At 44.4% G+C, this 15,495-nt stretch overlaps 1 protein-coding gene across 4 annotated transcripts in view; it reads right to left on the reverse strand.

Moving 5' to 3' along the window:
- Window positions 1–46: 46 nt before the first annotated feature.
- The window catches only part of abl1 (c-abl oncogene 1, non-receptor tyrosine kinase), a 35,640-nt gene continuing 20,191 nt past the window's right edge, over window positions 47–15,495 (reverse strand). For 2 of the 4 annotated variants that reach the window (XM_034204138.1, XM_034204155.1), the window contains 10 exons: window positions 9,539–9,703; window positions 7,984–8,279; window positions 5,806–6,078; window positions 5,488–5,572; window positions 5,163–5,340; window positions 4,500–4,684; window positions 4,151–4,303; window positions 3,970–4,059; window positions 3,351–3,479; window positions 47–3,207 (listed from right to left, as the gene is read on the reverse strand). In XM_034204138.1, coding sequence (XP_034060029.1) covers window positions 1,544–3,207; window positions 3,351–3,479; window positions 3,970–4,059; window positions 4,151–4,303; window positions 4,500–4,684; window positions 5,163–5,340; window positions 5,488–5,572; window positions 5,806–6,078; window positions 7,984–8,279; window positions 9,539–9,703 — 3,218 coding nt within the window. In that variant the 3' untranslated portion in view covers window positions 47–1,543. Of the gene's footprint in view, window positions 3,208–3,350; window positions 3,480–3,969; window positions 4,060–4,150; window positions 4,304–4,499; window positions 4,685–5,162; window positions 5,341–5,487; window positions 5,573–5,805; window positions 6,097–7,983; window positions 8,280–9,538; window positions 9,704–15,495 lie in introns of all 4 variants that reach the window. The other 2 variants (XM_034204129.1, XM_034204147.1) reach the window with 1 other exon arrangement.

Below are 15,495 nucleotides of genomic sequence, written 5' to 3' on the forward strand. Positions count from 1 at the left end.
CAGAATATGAATTACTGCTAATGTGATTAAGAAAAAAGCACCAGACTCTGTTCTGTATTTCAAGTAGCACAACTGCTTTGTATTTTATTGCAACAAAAATTGCACCAAGGCTAGAGAGAGAAAAAGAAAACATATTTACAAAGGAAAGCAAAGTGTGTCTACAAAATTGGTGAGAAGACTTAGACATTAAAGTAGAGTAGTGGTATGGTTGAAAAGGAGAGGAAAACAGATGAGCCGACACTGACAGTACCATGTTGAAGTCAAGGCAGTTAACGCAGACAGGGCATGGGGGTGTTACTGAAAACTTACTGACAAAAGATGTTACAGTGGATATTCATGAGTATTTTAGTCTATAATGGTCAGCTTATCACTTTTCTAAGACAGCAAGTGACAGATTGATCAACATTTCAGTCCAGTGTTTCCCCCAGGATATATTTATTTCTTGCTGGGGTAGAAAGGCCTCTGAAACAGCATCAGGACCACGTGTCATTAACCCGCCAAAGAGCCCTTTCAATGGTGAGAAACACTGATCACTCTTTACAGATCAAACATGGGGGGGCTGCTACTGATGGCTTTTGTGACTGGCATGTAGAGAAAGTTGAATTAGATTTACAAAAGTAAAAAAAGGTCCAGTCTGAGGACAACATAAAAGTCTGATCCACAAAGAAGCAGATCGTGCACCCTGGTCCCTCTCCAGTATCGACTGGAGACAAAGGTTTTTGGTATGGCAATAACACAAGTATATCTAATCAACACAGCTATCCACTCTGCCACATCTCTGGAAAGTGGCAAGTCCTAAACAGCTCTGCCAATAGTGTTAAAGGCACTACTTGTCACCAAAGTGTGCAGTGAGGCAAAAAAGGTGAAAACCAGAAGCTCATTCTGCCTTATTGCTTGCTCCCATTATTATTTTATGGCACATGGTTGCAAATACTGCAAAAAGCATTCACACAGAACAAACACTGACACGTGTTCGTCACTGATGAAGCAATGCAACACGTTGGACAGAGGCATCAGGTTATAAACACTGATTCCAGATGCTCCCTAATTCTCACAATGTGTCAACAGAAATATGAGATCAGTCGTTTAAAAGTTAGAAGGCATCCTAGAACAAGATGAGGTTAAGGTTTTTCTCATTGTCATTGGCATCGATGAAGAATCATACTTTTAACAGTGATATATCAAAGGCTTCTTCTACTAGTTTCATCGATTAGGGGGGAGAACACAACGAGAATACATAAGACATGATCATTTCAGAAATGATTGGTGAAAAGTCATGTTGATAAAGTATTGGCCCCTCGCCTCAAAGGCCAAAAGACAGTTCATTCATGGTTAAGGCTTTTCAATATTGCATACTCTGACGCGGTCTACAGAGAGAGTCCTTTGATTCCATCCACAGTAACAACAGGCTTAAGTGTTTCGGAGTGAACTGTAGTGACACTCCGCTCTCACGCAGGCTTTACCCTCCGACAGCTCAGCATGGACTGCTCAGAAAAAAAGAGTAGTGTAGGAAACAGTTTTACATCTTGGTAGCTTTATGGCGCTACCTCTGAACAATGTCACTGATCTCTTTGACGGACGACAGCAGCTTGCTGAAGTCCTGCTGTGCGTTGGCGCCCCCTGTGGCGGTGGGGCAGATCTGCAGCTCCCGCAGGCTGTTCTCCAGCTTGTTGATAGCCTCGCGGAAAGCGAACTTGTTCCTCATCTGCTGTATGGAGTCCACGAAGCTCACGCAGTACTTGGACAGGTTCTTGCCGGCCTCCAGCACGGCGCTGTGGCTGCCCGTCTGCTCAGAGTTTCGGCAGATGGCCGTGCGCAGCCGCTCGGTGCCTTCCAGCACCATGTCCCGCGTCACGGCCGAGTTGGGGGTGCGCTCGGTTGCCTGGCGGGGGGCCGTCTTGCGGAGGGAGCGCCGGGTGTTCACTAGGGGGATGAAGGCGGTGGGCGAGCACAGGTCGCCGGGGCAGGTGAGGGAGGAAGAGAAGCCTCCCAGGCTCTGGCTGGAGAGGGAGGTGGTCACTGAAGAGGAGGAAGCGGAGGTCTTTAACGGTTGAGGTTTGGAGGTGGAGCCCAGGGACAGCTTCTTGGAGCCTTCGCTGAGGGGGGAGCGGGCAGAGTCACTGGCAGTGGTTGTGTGGTGGGGCTCTGAGGGAGAGGGGAGGCCCTTAGCTTTGATGTCTGAGGGGGAGGGGAGTTCTGAAGTGGGGCTGCGGGAAATCTTGCCCGATTTGGCATTGGTGGGTGGTGGAGGTGGGGCTGGCTTGGGTTTCTGTATCTTTCCTCGTTCCCTGACAGATTCCCCGGAGTGCTTGTTCCTGCGGGCCCTGCACTCGTCTCCAGCGGCCCCCAGAGCGGGGAACACGTTGGGCTTGAGGAGCTCGGCGTGGAGCGCGCTCGTCTTGGAGTTCTCCAGTCCGGGCAACCCCAGTCTCCGGACCACCTTTGGCGTTAGGGCCTGGGGACTGGAACCAGGACTGGGATCAGTGTCTTTGCATAAGAAGGAAGAGGAAACGTCTGAAAGGATGTTCAGACGTGGCGGGGGAGTCAGGGTCCCTTTTCGAGGGGCGTTCTCCCCTTTTTGCTCACTGGTTCTCTTGCGTGGCAGGGCTGGTTTCCCCCCGAAGGTGCCCGAGTCGAAGTGTCGCTGGCCGAGGTCCCGGGGCAGCGTGACGGACTTCCACTCGGTGCCGTCAGAGCCGCTGGGCATGCTGGAGGACCAGAGGAAGCGCTTGGTGTTGGACATGGGCTCCTCCTCGCTGGGTGGGGTTGTGGCTGCTTTCCCTCCAGGGCCAGGCACTGCAGGAGCTCCCTTCTTGCGTGGGAACAAAGGCCCCGGGTAAGTGGGGGCCCCGTTGGTGATGCCCCCTGCCCCGTTATTGTTAGGACCCAGGAACTTTGCGGAGTCGAGGCCATGTGTGATGTCATTAATGGTCAACGAGTTACCGTTGTTGAAGTTGTCGCTGTCTCGGAGATCTGGAGTCATGCCCCTTCTCTCGGGGTGGATGTCCATCTCTCTGAAGGACGAGCTGCGTTTGGGCGGAGCGGGCGCATTCTTTTTCTTTTTCTTTATGAGACTGAGAAAGCCACGACTCTTGTCCTTGTCTTTGGGTATCAAGCGATCGTCCTCATTCAGGTTACTGTCCAGCAGGGGGCGCTCTTTCCTGGGGAGCATGGGTGAAGACACAGCTACATCCGGATCCAAAGGGTCTGAGGAAGAGCCCAAAAGAACCAGAAAACGATTAGTGATAAGGAAGAAATACTAAACTACAATTAATTCAACGGGCTAGAGAAAATGAATAACCATTTTACAGCAGGTTGTAACAGTGGCACTGGGTGGAAGTGCGTCTCACCTGGACTATCTCCATCCCGGTTGTCCATGTTTTTGCGGAGAGTTCTGGTTTTGGTGGGCAGCTGTGGTGCCTGCTGGGTGGGGCCCCATGTCGCCTTCTTCCCTTTCTTTCCCAGCTCCTTTTCCACCTCTAAAAGTACAAATACAGACAAGATTGAACACTATTATCACATCTTAATAACTATGATGGAAGAACCAACAAAACCCACCAGCCTCAGGGACAGTTTTTATCCCACAGGCAATAAGACTGCTAAACGCCTGAGCTCTGATAAGTGCCGCCATAACCAGTCATCTGTTTGTTATCTTACAATGTATTTATCTAAATAGTTATCACTGTAATAAACAGTGTTTAATTTCATCTTGCTGTACATTATTTCATTTTACATTCTGTTCTTGTATATATCATATTGTATTTACGTGTGTACATAGACTTCTGCAATATTTTTGAATTTGTTTTATTGTGTTTGTCTTACATAACTATGTTGCATTGTTGGAGGTCGGAACATAAGCTTTTCATTGTCATTTCTAAACTTTAGCTTATGTGCATATGACATTAAAACCATTTAATTAAATTTGAAGGGCATGAAAATAACAGGGATATCAAAGATGGCCGTACTGACCATCAGAGATGCTGGACTCCTGGAACATGGTTTCGAAGGCTTGGTGTGTTTCAGCAAAAGATGGCCGCTCTGTGGGGTTCCACCTCCAACCTGCCAGAGAGATGTTGTGAATAAATAATAAGGACATCCTTCATGATTAGTGACTTCAATCATATTCAGTATAGATGATGTTGCTACTCACAGTCCCTCATGAGCTCGTAGACCTTCTCGGGGCAGCCCTCCGGTCGGTCCATGCGGTAATCCTTCTCCAGCAGCTCGTACACTTGGGACAGGTCGATGCCGGGGTACGGAGACATGCCGTAGGTGGCGATCTCCCACAGCAGCACACCGAATGCTGGAGATGTAGGCACAAGACAGCTAGTTGTGCTATTCATACGATTAACAACGGAAACACGTCAAGAGCTAAATCACTGAACTGTAAATGGTGGGAAGGTGGAAAACAATGGACCCTTGTTGAAGAGGAACCTGAAATAAAGATGTTAAAGGAGGAACATCAGAGTACATTGTATGCTGTAATGAGATCAAATTACCCCAGACATCAGATTTGATAGAGAACTTGTTGTATGCCAGACTCTCTGGAGCGGTCCACTTGATGGGGAACTTGGCCCCAGCATGGGCGGTGTAGGTGTCCCCGGTCATCAGCCTGCTCAGGCCGAAGTCTGCAACCTTCACCAGGTGGTTCTCCCCGACCAGACAGTTACGGGCAGCCAGGTCCCTGCAGGAGACAGTAAAGAGAGGAATGAGTGACGAACAGGAGGCCATGATGCAATCCTGACTTTCTAAAAACAGAACAGTAAAAGATAAAGACAAAGTAACTAAAACATTTTGGATTTCTAGCGATGTTTCTGTTCAAGCTGAGTCTTGTGAAGTTTAAAAATTAAAATGCAGTTTGGTAAATAGGAAAGTCATAAATCATTACATGTCTCATAAAGCAACCTCGTTAAACGTGCCAGAACGATAGAGCTGTGTAACAACATGATCTGATACAAGTCCTGCGAGAGCACATGGGAGGAGAGCAGCTCAGAAATGGAGAGGAGAATGTGAGATTTAAGGACAAAGCAGATGTTTTCTTTAGTTTGCTTGCAGCTCTGACTGAGACCACACTACTGAGGATAACCAGGCTGCCTGACAAACCTTTGATAATGACAATAGAGTCAAATCAAGACTCGAAAGAGGAGGATCATGACACCCACCTGTGAATAAAGTTTTTTTTCTCCAGGTACTCCATGGCGGAGGAGATCTGCGTGGCCATGTGGAGCAGCACCACTGCATTGACCTCCTCCCTGTTGCACTCCCTCAGGTAGTCCAGGAGGTTACCGTGGGTCATGAACTCTGTGATAATGTAGAAGGGGGGCTCCCGTGTGCACACACCTGCCAATCAAAACAAGGATTTGTGTTTGTAGTTTACTTGCATTGGCTTAAATGTACACAGAAATAAATATGCTATTTAACCTATTCCACTCTGGTTATTAGTTATCCCAAGTCAAAATATCTTCCATTTTGAAGAAGGGGACATACCTAGCAGTTGTACCAGGTTGGGATGTTTGATCTCTTTCATGACCGCAGCCTCCTTTAGAAACTCCTCCACCTCCATTGTATCCTCCTGCACAGAGTTTAAGGCAAACAAAGTGAGCCCAACCATTGGCTGGCTGCAGTTGCATCCATGCAACACCAGATGGAAGCATTATTCAGACAATTACAGATGTAATAGCTGACAGTGTTAATAAGTGACAACAGTAGGTGTCAAAATGTTTCCACTCCACTTTATGACTTACACCCTTTCCTCAAAATATCCAAACTTATCCTGCTCTTCGTCCCGCTGTCTTTTTTTTTTACCTTTAGTGTCTTCACAGCCACGGTGAGGTTGTACTTCTTCCAAACCCCCTCGTACACCTCCCCGTATTGGCCCCCTCCCAGCTTGTGCTTCATGGTAATGTCTGTGCGCTCCATCTCCCACTTGTCGTAGTTTGGAGAGACCCCGTAGATGGTGGGCTTGTTGCGTTTGGGCGCCGGATAGTGCAGCGTGGTGATGAGGCCGTCGCTCACCGTGGAGTGATGGTGCACCAGCTCCGCCAGCGTGTTGAAGCGGCTCTCAGACGAGACGTACAGCTGGAGGAGAAAGAGATTCTACATTTGAGTAGATGCATATGAAAGGTCAGTTCAGCTTAGGTTATGGACAGGATTTTAAGCCACTAGCTATGAAAATACTTATTCATACACCAAATATCTGCTACAGTTTTGGATTAGTACAAGAATGGTGGTTATCATTTCTAAGGATTTCAAAAAGAGAGGTCAACAAAGCTGATTTTGCAAAACAATGTTACCAAATGTTTTCATTACATGACTAAGTGTAAAATTGCATTAAAAGGGTAGTGATTACCCCTTATGTCTGGAAACAATGAGCAATATTAGGGGCATTGTTAAGGCCAGAAATAACTGGCTAAGTGCCATTCTCAAGGCATGAAGCAATCTTCTAAGTCTTGACCAACACTAAAACATTTATTTCGTAAAGACAGACCTTAACACATTTTAAAACTCACAAGGCATTACTCAGGAATCTGGAGGAGGGGAGGATATTGGTCAGGGCTCAGTGGACACAGTCTTGTCCATTGTCCAAGTGTTACATAACCCTAAAAATGATTTGCTCTACAATCTGTACTGCGTTACTTGTGAACAGGCTTTTCTCGAGCTAGCTGAAGGCCTTTGGAAGAATCGTTTTTTAAAAGGCAGTAAAACACATTCGATATCGATAGAGGATCTCCTAGCTTAAACCCTGACCATGTACTAAATTAAAGTGGGAATAAACAATTTGACCAACATAAAATAATAGTATCCAGAGCAGTTTTAATCAGTCAGTATGAAACAAAGCTGCAGCCTGGGGGGTGTTGAGGTCATCTCAAACTACCGGAGTAGTCTTTCATACCAGACTCTTGAGTTGTAGCTCAGTGGGAGTATGGAAAACAATATGAGATGGAGAGCCGTGTGTGTGTGTGTGTGTGTGTGTGTGTGTGTGGTGTGTGTGTGTGTGTGTGTGTGTGTGTGTTGTGTGTGTGTGTGTGTGTGTGAGTGTGTGAGTGAGTGTGTGTGTGTGAATGTGTGTGTGTGTGTGTGTGTGTGAGTGTGTGCATACTTGGCTGCATCTGTCTGCTCTAATGCATGTCATAGCATGGGCGTCAGCGTCTGGCTGGCCCTGCGTCTGCTGGCCATTATGAGCAGCACAGTGGTGGTTAGAGGCATTCTTGTCATAGCTAGCGTTCCTGGAGCCGGCTCACCTCGCTGCAGAGGTGACACGGCCAACATGGCATGGGCCTCTCTGTTGGCATAACTATTTGGGGGAATCCCTCCATGCTCCAGATTCCCTGCCTTCTTTGGCCAAGCTGAGTCTTAGGCATCACATTTATGATTTCTAGTAGGGCGAGATATGAGGAAGCTATACAATATGAAATAATGCGGTTGGATATTGAGATAAGAATATTGCCTGCAATAAATAAATAAATAAATAGATATAAGAGTGCACCTAGTTCTGTAGTTTTCAAGTAGACGGCTTATCGAACCACAAATTGCATTTAAAAAAAGGACATAATTTCTAATGTCCATTTTTTAAGATTATACTTTAAAGGGCAGTTTTGTGCTAATAGCTGGTAACTATCTGCACTGTCACAGTTGTCGGTGATGATAATAAGAACAACTATATATTTCCGCAGCCTAAATTTCATGTAGTATATTATGTGAAACCTCGTACTTTTTAGGGAGACAGTAAACAAACAGGATCTAAAAATGGTACTTGGTCAATAGAACCACAGCATATGAAAAAGCAAGAAGAATGTAGGCATTTCTGAGCACGTTACATTCAGCCAAAAGCCCACTTAATTAAACCTTTATTTTTAATCAGACAGAAGTGGTGTGTGTGTGTGTGTGTGTGTGTGTGTGTGTGTGTGTGTGTGTGTGTGTGTGTGTGTGTGTGTGTGTGTGTGTGTATATACAGAGTGTGTGTTGGTGTGTCCTGCTGCCTACCTTGCCATCAGACGCAGTGTTAATCCTGTAATGGTAGACTCTGCCCTCGCAGCGCAGCGAGATGGACCTCTGGCCGGGGCTGCTCTCACTCTCGCGCACGAGGAAGCTCCCGTTGATGCCCGAGCTGAGCAGGTACTCGGCAGCGTTTCGAGACACGGGTCCATGGTACCAGCTGTGCTTCTCCAGGCTGTTGACAGGCGTGATGTAATTGGACGGCACCCAACCCTGGCCATTCTTGGTCTGTGCCTCGCACCACTCGCCGTTGTGGTTGTAGCCCAGCACACGCAGCTTCTCTCCTACATGGGAAAAAATAACATTTCAATATCAAGGAAAAAGTGTGAACGCCTACTTGATTAATATCTTAAATGGTTGGAGCACATTCCTTCAGAGGTGGGAAGTAGTGGAGTACAAATACTTCGTTACTGTACTTAAGTACATTTTTCTGGTATCAGTACTTTACTACTTATTTTTCTGACGACTTTTTACTTTTACTTCTTATATTTTTAACACAAATGCCTGAACTTTCTACTTCTTACATTTTTAACACAAATGCCTGAACTTTCTACTTCTTACATTTTCCAAACAGGCTGGTTCCTTTAGTTTGAATGTGTGTTTGGTGGCGTGATCATTATTACTAAGAGTCATTGCGTGCCTATTGATTTGAACACGATCCGTGTATCCATCATTTCCTGGTCTTCTCTAAAGAAGAGGGACCAATGAGAACTTTGTCATTTTGCCGTTGTTCAGCATGGAAACATTCATTAGCTAACAATGACATTATTGTTTTATTAAAATAAAAGTGAGGTCAGTTACTCTTTAAAACAGATGGTAGTTATGGCTACTTTTTATTTAAGTACATTTCGAAGCCGATACTTCTTTACTTTTACTTGAGAATAAAAGAATAAGAGTATTTTTAAACATGAGTATCTGTACTTCTACTTGAGAAAAGGATGTGTTTACACTTGCCATCTCTTCCCTAAATCAAAGCTCTGGCAGCTGCTTTTATTTTCTTAACTTGTAATTTAGACAAAATAAATGCACTTCTTTACTTTAGGTAAAACAGAAATATAGTACAAGTGGCCAAACTTCACTCTGGCCAAATAGAAGCAAAGTGACAAGAGAAGCTTTGTTTTTGATGAATTGGCTCATATTATGGAAAGTAATGTTGTACAGGATATGTTCTTGTTTATTCCGGTGCATATGTTCTCTCCTTCCTTCCTGTGTTTGTCTGTGTGATCCATGTGTGGTATTGTTTTACAGACGGTTCAGACCAACACAAAAAAACTATGTGTTCGAGACCATTGTCAGGAAGTGAGAGTCAGACAGGGGGGAAGGAGACAGGAAGTAAATAAGCAGATCCCAAATAAGATGAATAACCTTGTTGGGACTTTCTTTCGCCACTTTGAATCACTTCTAGTAGTGACAGCAGTCAAAAACAAGATGAAACATCATTGATTTACCTACAAAAGCCTATCTGAAAATTAGCTGACTAATTCCTTGTTGATTACAAATCAACTTATGAGAATAAATGGCCTTATTTATCCCTTTTACTTACCTTTAGTAATGCTGAGTGTGTTGTCGCCACTGGCCACAAAATCATAGAGCGCGACAAACAGGTTGGGGTCATTCTCGCTGGGGCCGGCCAACAGGTTCTCTTTGGAGTTCCAGCGGGCGGCTTCTGTCAGACCCTGACTCTCAAAGTCCGGTCTCTGGAGAGCTTCTGAAAAAACAGAAAGAGAACACATGCCGTCAATGTGGGAAAACATGAGACAATGCATGGCTGAGGGAGAACTGTAGGCGTGTGTTTGGTACGCAGCGACATTGTGAGGCAGTTTTCCCATACAGATACACACATTGGAGATGATTCAGCAGCAACTGTTGCCTCTCCACGTGTCATTACAATTCTTCTACATTCCCAAAATTGGGCCTTGCTCCAACAAGCAGGTCATCAGCTGTGATCCCAGAGAGGGATTAGAGTAATAACCCTGGTCACGTGACTCGCTGTCTTTGTAACGTTTCATTTCCTGGATTATCCCTGCCTAGTTTTCATTTTCCTGAATACCTAGACAACTAGCGAACATCAGACCGTGAGAATGTGTCTCAGCATGAATCTTCAGTGTAACTGGAAACTAGATGTGCTTGCACTCACAGGTAATGATGCCAGGTTCAAAGCCCTTTAACTCATAGTTATGTTAATTACAGACACAGCTGGAATTATAGCCATTTTAGAGCAGGAAAGCTAAATTGCAAAATGTGGAAAATGGAAAGAATGAGGAAAGAAGGAAAATGTTTTAGGAGGAAGAGAGAGAGAACAGGAGTGCAGTGAGGAGAGAACTTTAAAGTGCAGTTTGGCCTGAGCGTGAGCTCCATTGTGTGGCTTCCTCAGCTGTTGTCACACATGTTTTAGAGCCATCTTACATTTCATCCCCCAGATCAGAAACACCCACATCCTTCCAGCAGAGACAACAGACTACAGCTGCACCATGTTTTCACCTTCTAGGGAACATTTTGCAATGAGGATTATGTGAGGAGGGAAAATTCTCAAATCAATTTATAAGAAAAGCAAAGTGATGAAAGTCACTGGAACTAAACGTTAGTTAGTTAGTTAGTTACAATAAGACTGGGAAAAAAAGTTGCTAGCTAAACATTGCATTAAATAAATTCGGGCCTCTATATTAAATTCGTTGTTTTGTATTTTCTGTGGATTTGGTAACACTGGGAAACAAATTCTGACTTGTAATGTTTCTTTCACATAGAAAATAAGCCCTTCTACAACTGTAAAACTACCTACACCAAAAAACACGATCCTATATAAATCATTTTCCTTCATGCAATAAACCACAAATAAAATTACAACATATTTGCAGTTGGAATCGATTTACATATCAATATAAAAAGTACCTTCTTAAACACTGCCCCAACACTGACAAATCTTCAAAAATAAAACAATAGTCTGAGAGCAAAGTCAGGCTCCAGGATGCTGGTAATCCTGAAGAACAACGTTGCAAGTCAATGGCTTTTCCTCAAGGCTATATAAATAATGCAAAAGGAGCCCACTGAAAACATATCAGATTATAATGCCTACTGGCCTTTCAAAACATTGACCGGCTGTTAACATAAACACTTGTGGGTGTTATTTTTTTAAACCTCATTTCATCTTAAGAAACTACTGCTAAAATGTCCGTCCCTGTTATTTTCAGAATTTCCCAGGCAAGTTGATTGACAAAGATTTAAAGTTGCAAAGGCTTTTTCTCAATCCCACAGAGAGGTCAGTCCGATAAAACCAGCTGTCAAGTTTAAATGACGGCATCATATCATACCACTAGTACCGCAGGCAGGAACAATTGTGGCCAACTTTAAGCCTTTCCCACGTGCAAACACTACACACAAACATGATGGAACAGTTATCCATTGTGTCATCTCTCTTAATTGAAAACCATTTATCTTTTGGAAGTTTTTATGAATCCCTTTAGGTTCACAAAACACTCTGAAAAAGCTACTGGATTCAACAGATTAAGCCGCAGTCGAGGCTGTTTTTCTGAAAATATCATATTTTGGAGATACTTGCTTTTCATCACATGATGGAAAGTGCTGGAGCAAAACCAAGTCTCCCTGTTGCATAATGAAGCATATTGCGACTTGCTCACCACATTTATTGCACAAGTGAATGTGAGTTGAGGAAAGATTCCACACATCTACAGTTTGTTTCTGCAAAAGATTAAGGAGTGAGATCATCTAATGTATCGTTTTCAAACATTATGCCTGTAGAAGGAGTGCCAAGGACTGTCTGGTCTGAAGGAGACCAACGTGGAAAAACAGACAAAAACAGCCATGACCTCTGTACTTTACCACAACTGATTTATCCACAATGGTCATGCAGTTATTATGACTTGGGCGAAAGGACAATGTGCATGCAGTGATCAAGGCAGAGCTGGATTTGTTAGGAAATATGAGAAGGATCTTTGAGCATGAGTCAAAGAGTGTGCACCCTCTCTAGATGCTACAGAGCTGCAAGCAACTATCGATGTATATTCGGGACAATGGAGGCATGCTTATTTGAGAAGCTTTCCCCAACAAGTCAATCAATCAATCAATGTTTATTTATATAGCCCAATATCACAAATGTTACATTTGTCTCAATGGACTTCACAGTTTGTACAGAATATCAGTATGACAATACGACACCCTCTGTCCTTAGACCCTCACATCGTACAAGGAAAAACTTCCGAAGAAAACCCACAGTTTAAAGGGGAACATGGGAGAAACCTCAGGGAGAGCAACAGAGGAGGGATCCCTCTCCCAGGACGGACAGACGTGCAATAGATGCCGTGTGTAAATTGAAAAGATAATACATTTGCAACATAGGTAGTCCAAATGTTTGGAAATGCATGTGTGTATAATAGGAAGATGAATCCACGAGGATATCCATCCAGGACCTATGATCCAGGACCACAGCCACGACTCAAGATCCAGGGCTCGCGATCCAGGACAGAGGAGCGCAGGATCATCCATGACTCCGGATCCCGGCGTATATAGACACCAAAAAGAAAGACATTTGGGGAAGCTGGGTTAATCGGAACATGAGAGTACACAGGTATAGACAGAGAGAAGGAAGAAGTAAGATGTCCCCCGACAAACTAAGCCTATATCAGCAAAACTAGGGGCTGAATCTAATCAGCCCTAACTATAAGCTTTATCAAAAAGGAAGGTCTTAAGCGCACTCTTAAAAACGGATAGGGTGTCTGCCGCCCGAACACAGACTGGAAGCTGATTCCACAAATGTGGAGCTTGATAAGAAAAGGCTCTGTCAACAAGTCAGCTGAGGTTTGAACAGAATGCAAGTTTATTCCAGATATGTTAATCAAAACTGAATGCCGTTTAGTTTTGATTCATAACATCAGCTTAAGAGTCAAGGTTAGAGAAGATATGACAAAGTTTGAAGAAGTAGGCCAAATGAAGAAGAATTTGCAGCATGCAAGACTTAGTGCAGCGGCCCTAAGGAATGGGAACAGCCCGTCACATGACATTGTTGACAAGTTGTAGGCCTCAGTGTGTTGGGCTGATAACAAACCTTTCATAGCCTTTGAGCACAGTGAGACAATCAATGCCAAATGTGGTCATTCTTTGAGGTCACATGCCATTTAGCCTGTGAGAAAACACCAGATTTGGTTTCATCTGGAGCATAGGGCCTTGCTCAGACTCCTACAGTATATCAAAGTAGATTCCAATCCTATAAAGACAAAACCTGTTGAATGCTGGAGCAACCAATCCAGGTTGATACAGATATGTCTTTAAATAAAGACAGACTGTAGCAGCACATGAAATTCTGCAGATACAGAAACACAAAAAGACCATTAGTAGGGAAGCAGTCACCTTTCTACAGTATAATATGTTAGTCGTCATAAAGTATTAGATTATTGGCGTGTGTGCAGTGGATAGAGCCTTGGTGTTGGGATCAGGGGGCACAGGTTCAAACCCTACTGCAGTCAGCATGTTGTTGTGTCCCTGAGACACTTCACCCCAAATTGCTCCTGTGGGGATTGCCCACAGTATTGAGTATGTAAGTCGCTTTGGATAAAAGCGTCTAACAAGTGACATGTAATGTAATGATTAAAGCCAAAAGATATAACACATGATCATATCAAGCAGTAACATTCACATTCACAGTTTAAAGGTGGGGTAGGTAAGTTTCAGAAACCGGCTCGAGTGCACTAAAATTTGAAAGTACACAGCCGAAAAGAATCCGCCCCTTCCTTCAGACTTCCTTACAGAGCACCTCCTCCAACACACATGAACGCGCACATGACGTCAGCAGACTGGTGAAAGTGGCCGCCTGTTGCTGGCGAGTCATTGAAGTACTGCTGCAATGCACGCCCAATGAGCGCACGAGATACATTTGTGCGTGCACGAGATGGAAGGCTGACAGACAGGGCGGCAATCGCTAAACGGATTGGTCGTGCTTTTTACAGTACCACGGCTTCCACAGATGACATTTTTTTATGGATTTATTGTCAAAGCACTTCAGATATTCATTGCTATCGGGATGTTAAGAGCATTCCATGGAATATAACAAAAAGTGTATCTCGAACCGGTTTCTCAAACTTACATACCCCACCTTTAAATCATAATACTATTACAAACCAATCTGAGACAGTAGACAGCACATTTGCATTGATAGTTTGTTTGTTTGTTGGGAATTGTAGAAAGCAAATGGGTCCAAACTCTTCATTTTTCAATATATGGCAAGAAAGTAGCATCCAAAGGAGATTTTCATTCGAGTGCATCCATAGGCGGCGCGTGAGGCTCAGGTTTGGGAAGGCTAAATCACTTTTTTTTTACCTGACGCTGCCCGCCTCCGGCATCTATAGAAAAGAGATCAACTCAGTGAAAGCACCGCCTGCTGACCAATCAGAGCTCAGTGTGCGGAGTTTAAATCTACCAAGTCATATTACAGGATAAAGGAAATACAGTTTAAACTGCCGTATGCAGAGAAGACGCCGACGTGTCACACTTATCATTCATATCACACTGATATCACATAATCAATCAGATCATCGATCATATAATATCACAATATTTCCTTATCTGAGTCAGCTTCTCGAGCCGTATCTGGCCGTGCAACACTTACATTGTCACATACTGTATGGCAGGCCTATTCAAATGGCGGCCCGCGGGCCAGATGCGGCCCAGAACCAACTCCCGAGTGGCCCAGCCTCCCGTAGCCAAATTCCTACACTAGTGCAGACCATGAACGCAACACTCCGCGTTGCATAGAAACCACTAAACCACAACGCAGCACGTTTTTTGAAAGTGCATCTCGTGGTGCTGCTAGTAACGGTGATGATGGCAACTCTAAAACATGTCTCTCTCAACTCTGAAGTGTAAACAGAGACAAAACGGTCATTGATCTTGTGGAGCAGATGCGCGCATTCCAAGTCAAGCTGTACCTTTTCGCGACCGACTTGAGTACGGGTCGGATGCTGCATTTTCCGACGCTCCCCAAACACATCACATCCCCGGCACAAATCACGGATGTGATGACATATTTCATTGCGAGGTTGAAAGATAACTTTGCCGGTCGATTGGATGGACTTGCTCTGCCCACAGAGGTGATGGGCTTTGTCAGAGACCCCTTCACTGTTGCAATAGAGGGGGACGTATCAACCAGAGCAAAGGAAGTGGTCCCCTGCATCGACGAGGGGAAATGTACACTGGAACTTATTGACATACAGTCATCCGTAACCATGGCACAAGAGCAGCGCACTGACGGGCCAGCGAAGTTTTGGAGTGATGTCAAAAAACAGCAGATCCCTAACGTTCAGAAAGTAGCGATCTGTGTGCTCAGTATGTTTGGATCAACATAAAAATGTGAATCAAGCTTTTCACACATTAACTCAATAAAAAGTAGCACTCGCTGCTCCCTGACTGACAGCACTATTCACCAATGTCTTAGGATTGCATTGACATCCTATGAGCCAAAAATCACTGCTCTTGTTCAAAACTAAAAATGTC

The sequence above is a fragment of the Gymnodraco acuticeps genome, unplaced genomic scaffold, assembly GCF_902827175.1.
Source record: "Gymnodraco acuticeps unplaced genomic scaffold, fGymAcu1.1, whole genome shotgun sequence".
NCBI classification, from domain to species: domain Eukaryota; kingdom Metazoa; phylum Chordata; class Actinopteri; order Perciformes; family Bathydraconidae; genus Gymnodraco; species Gymnodraco acuticeps.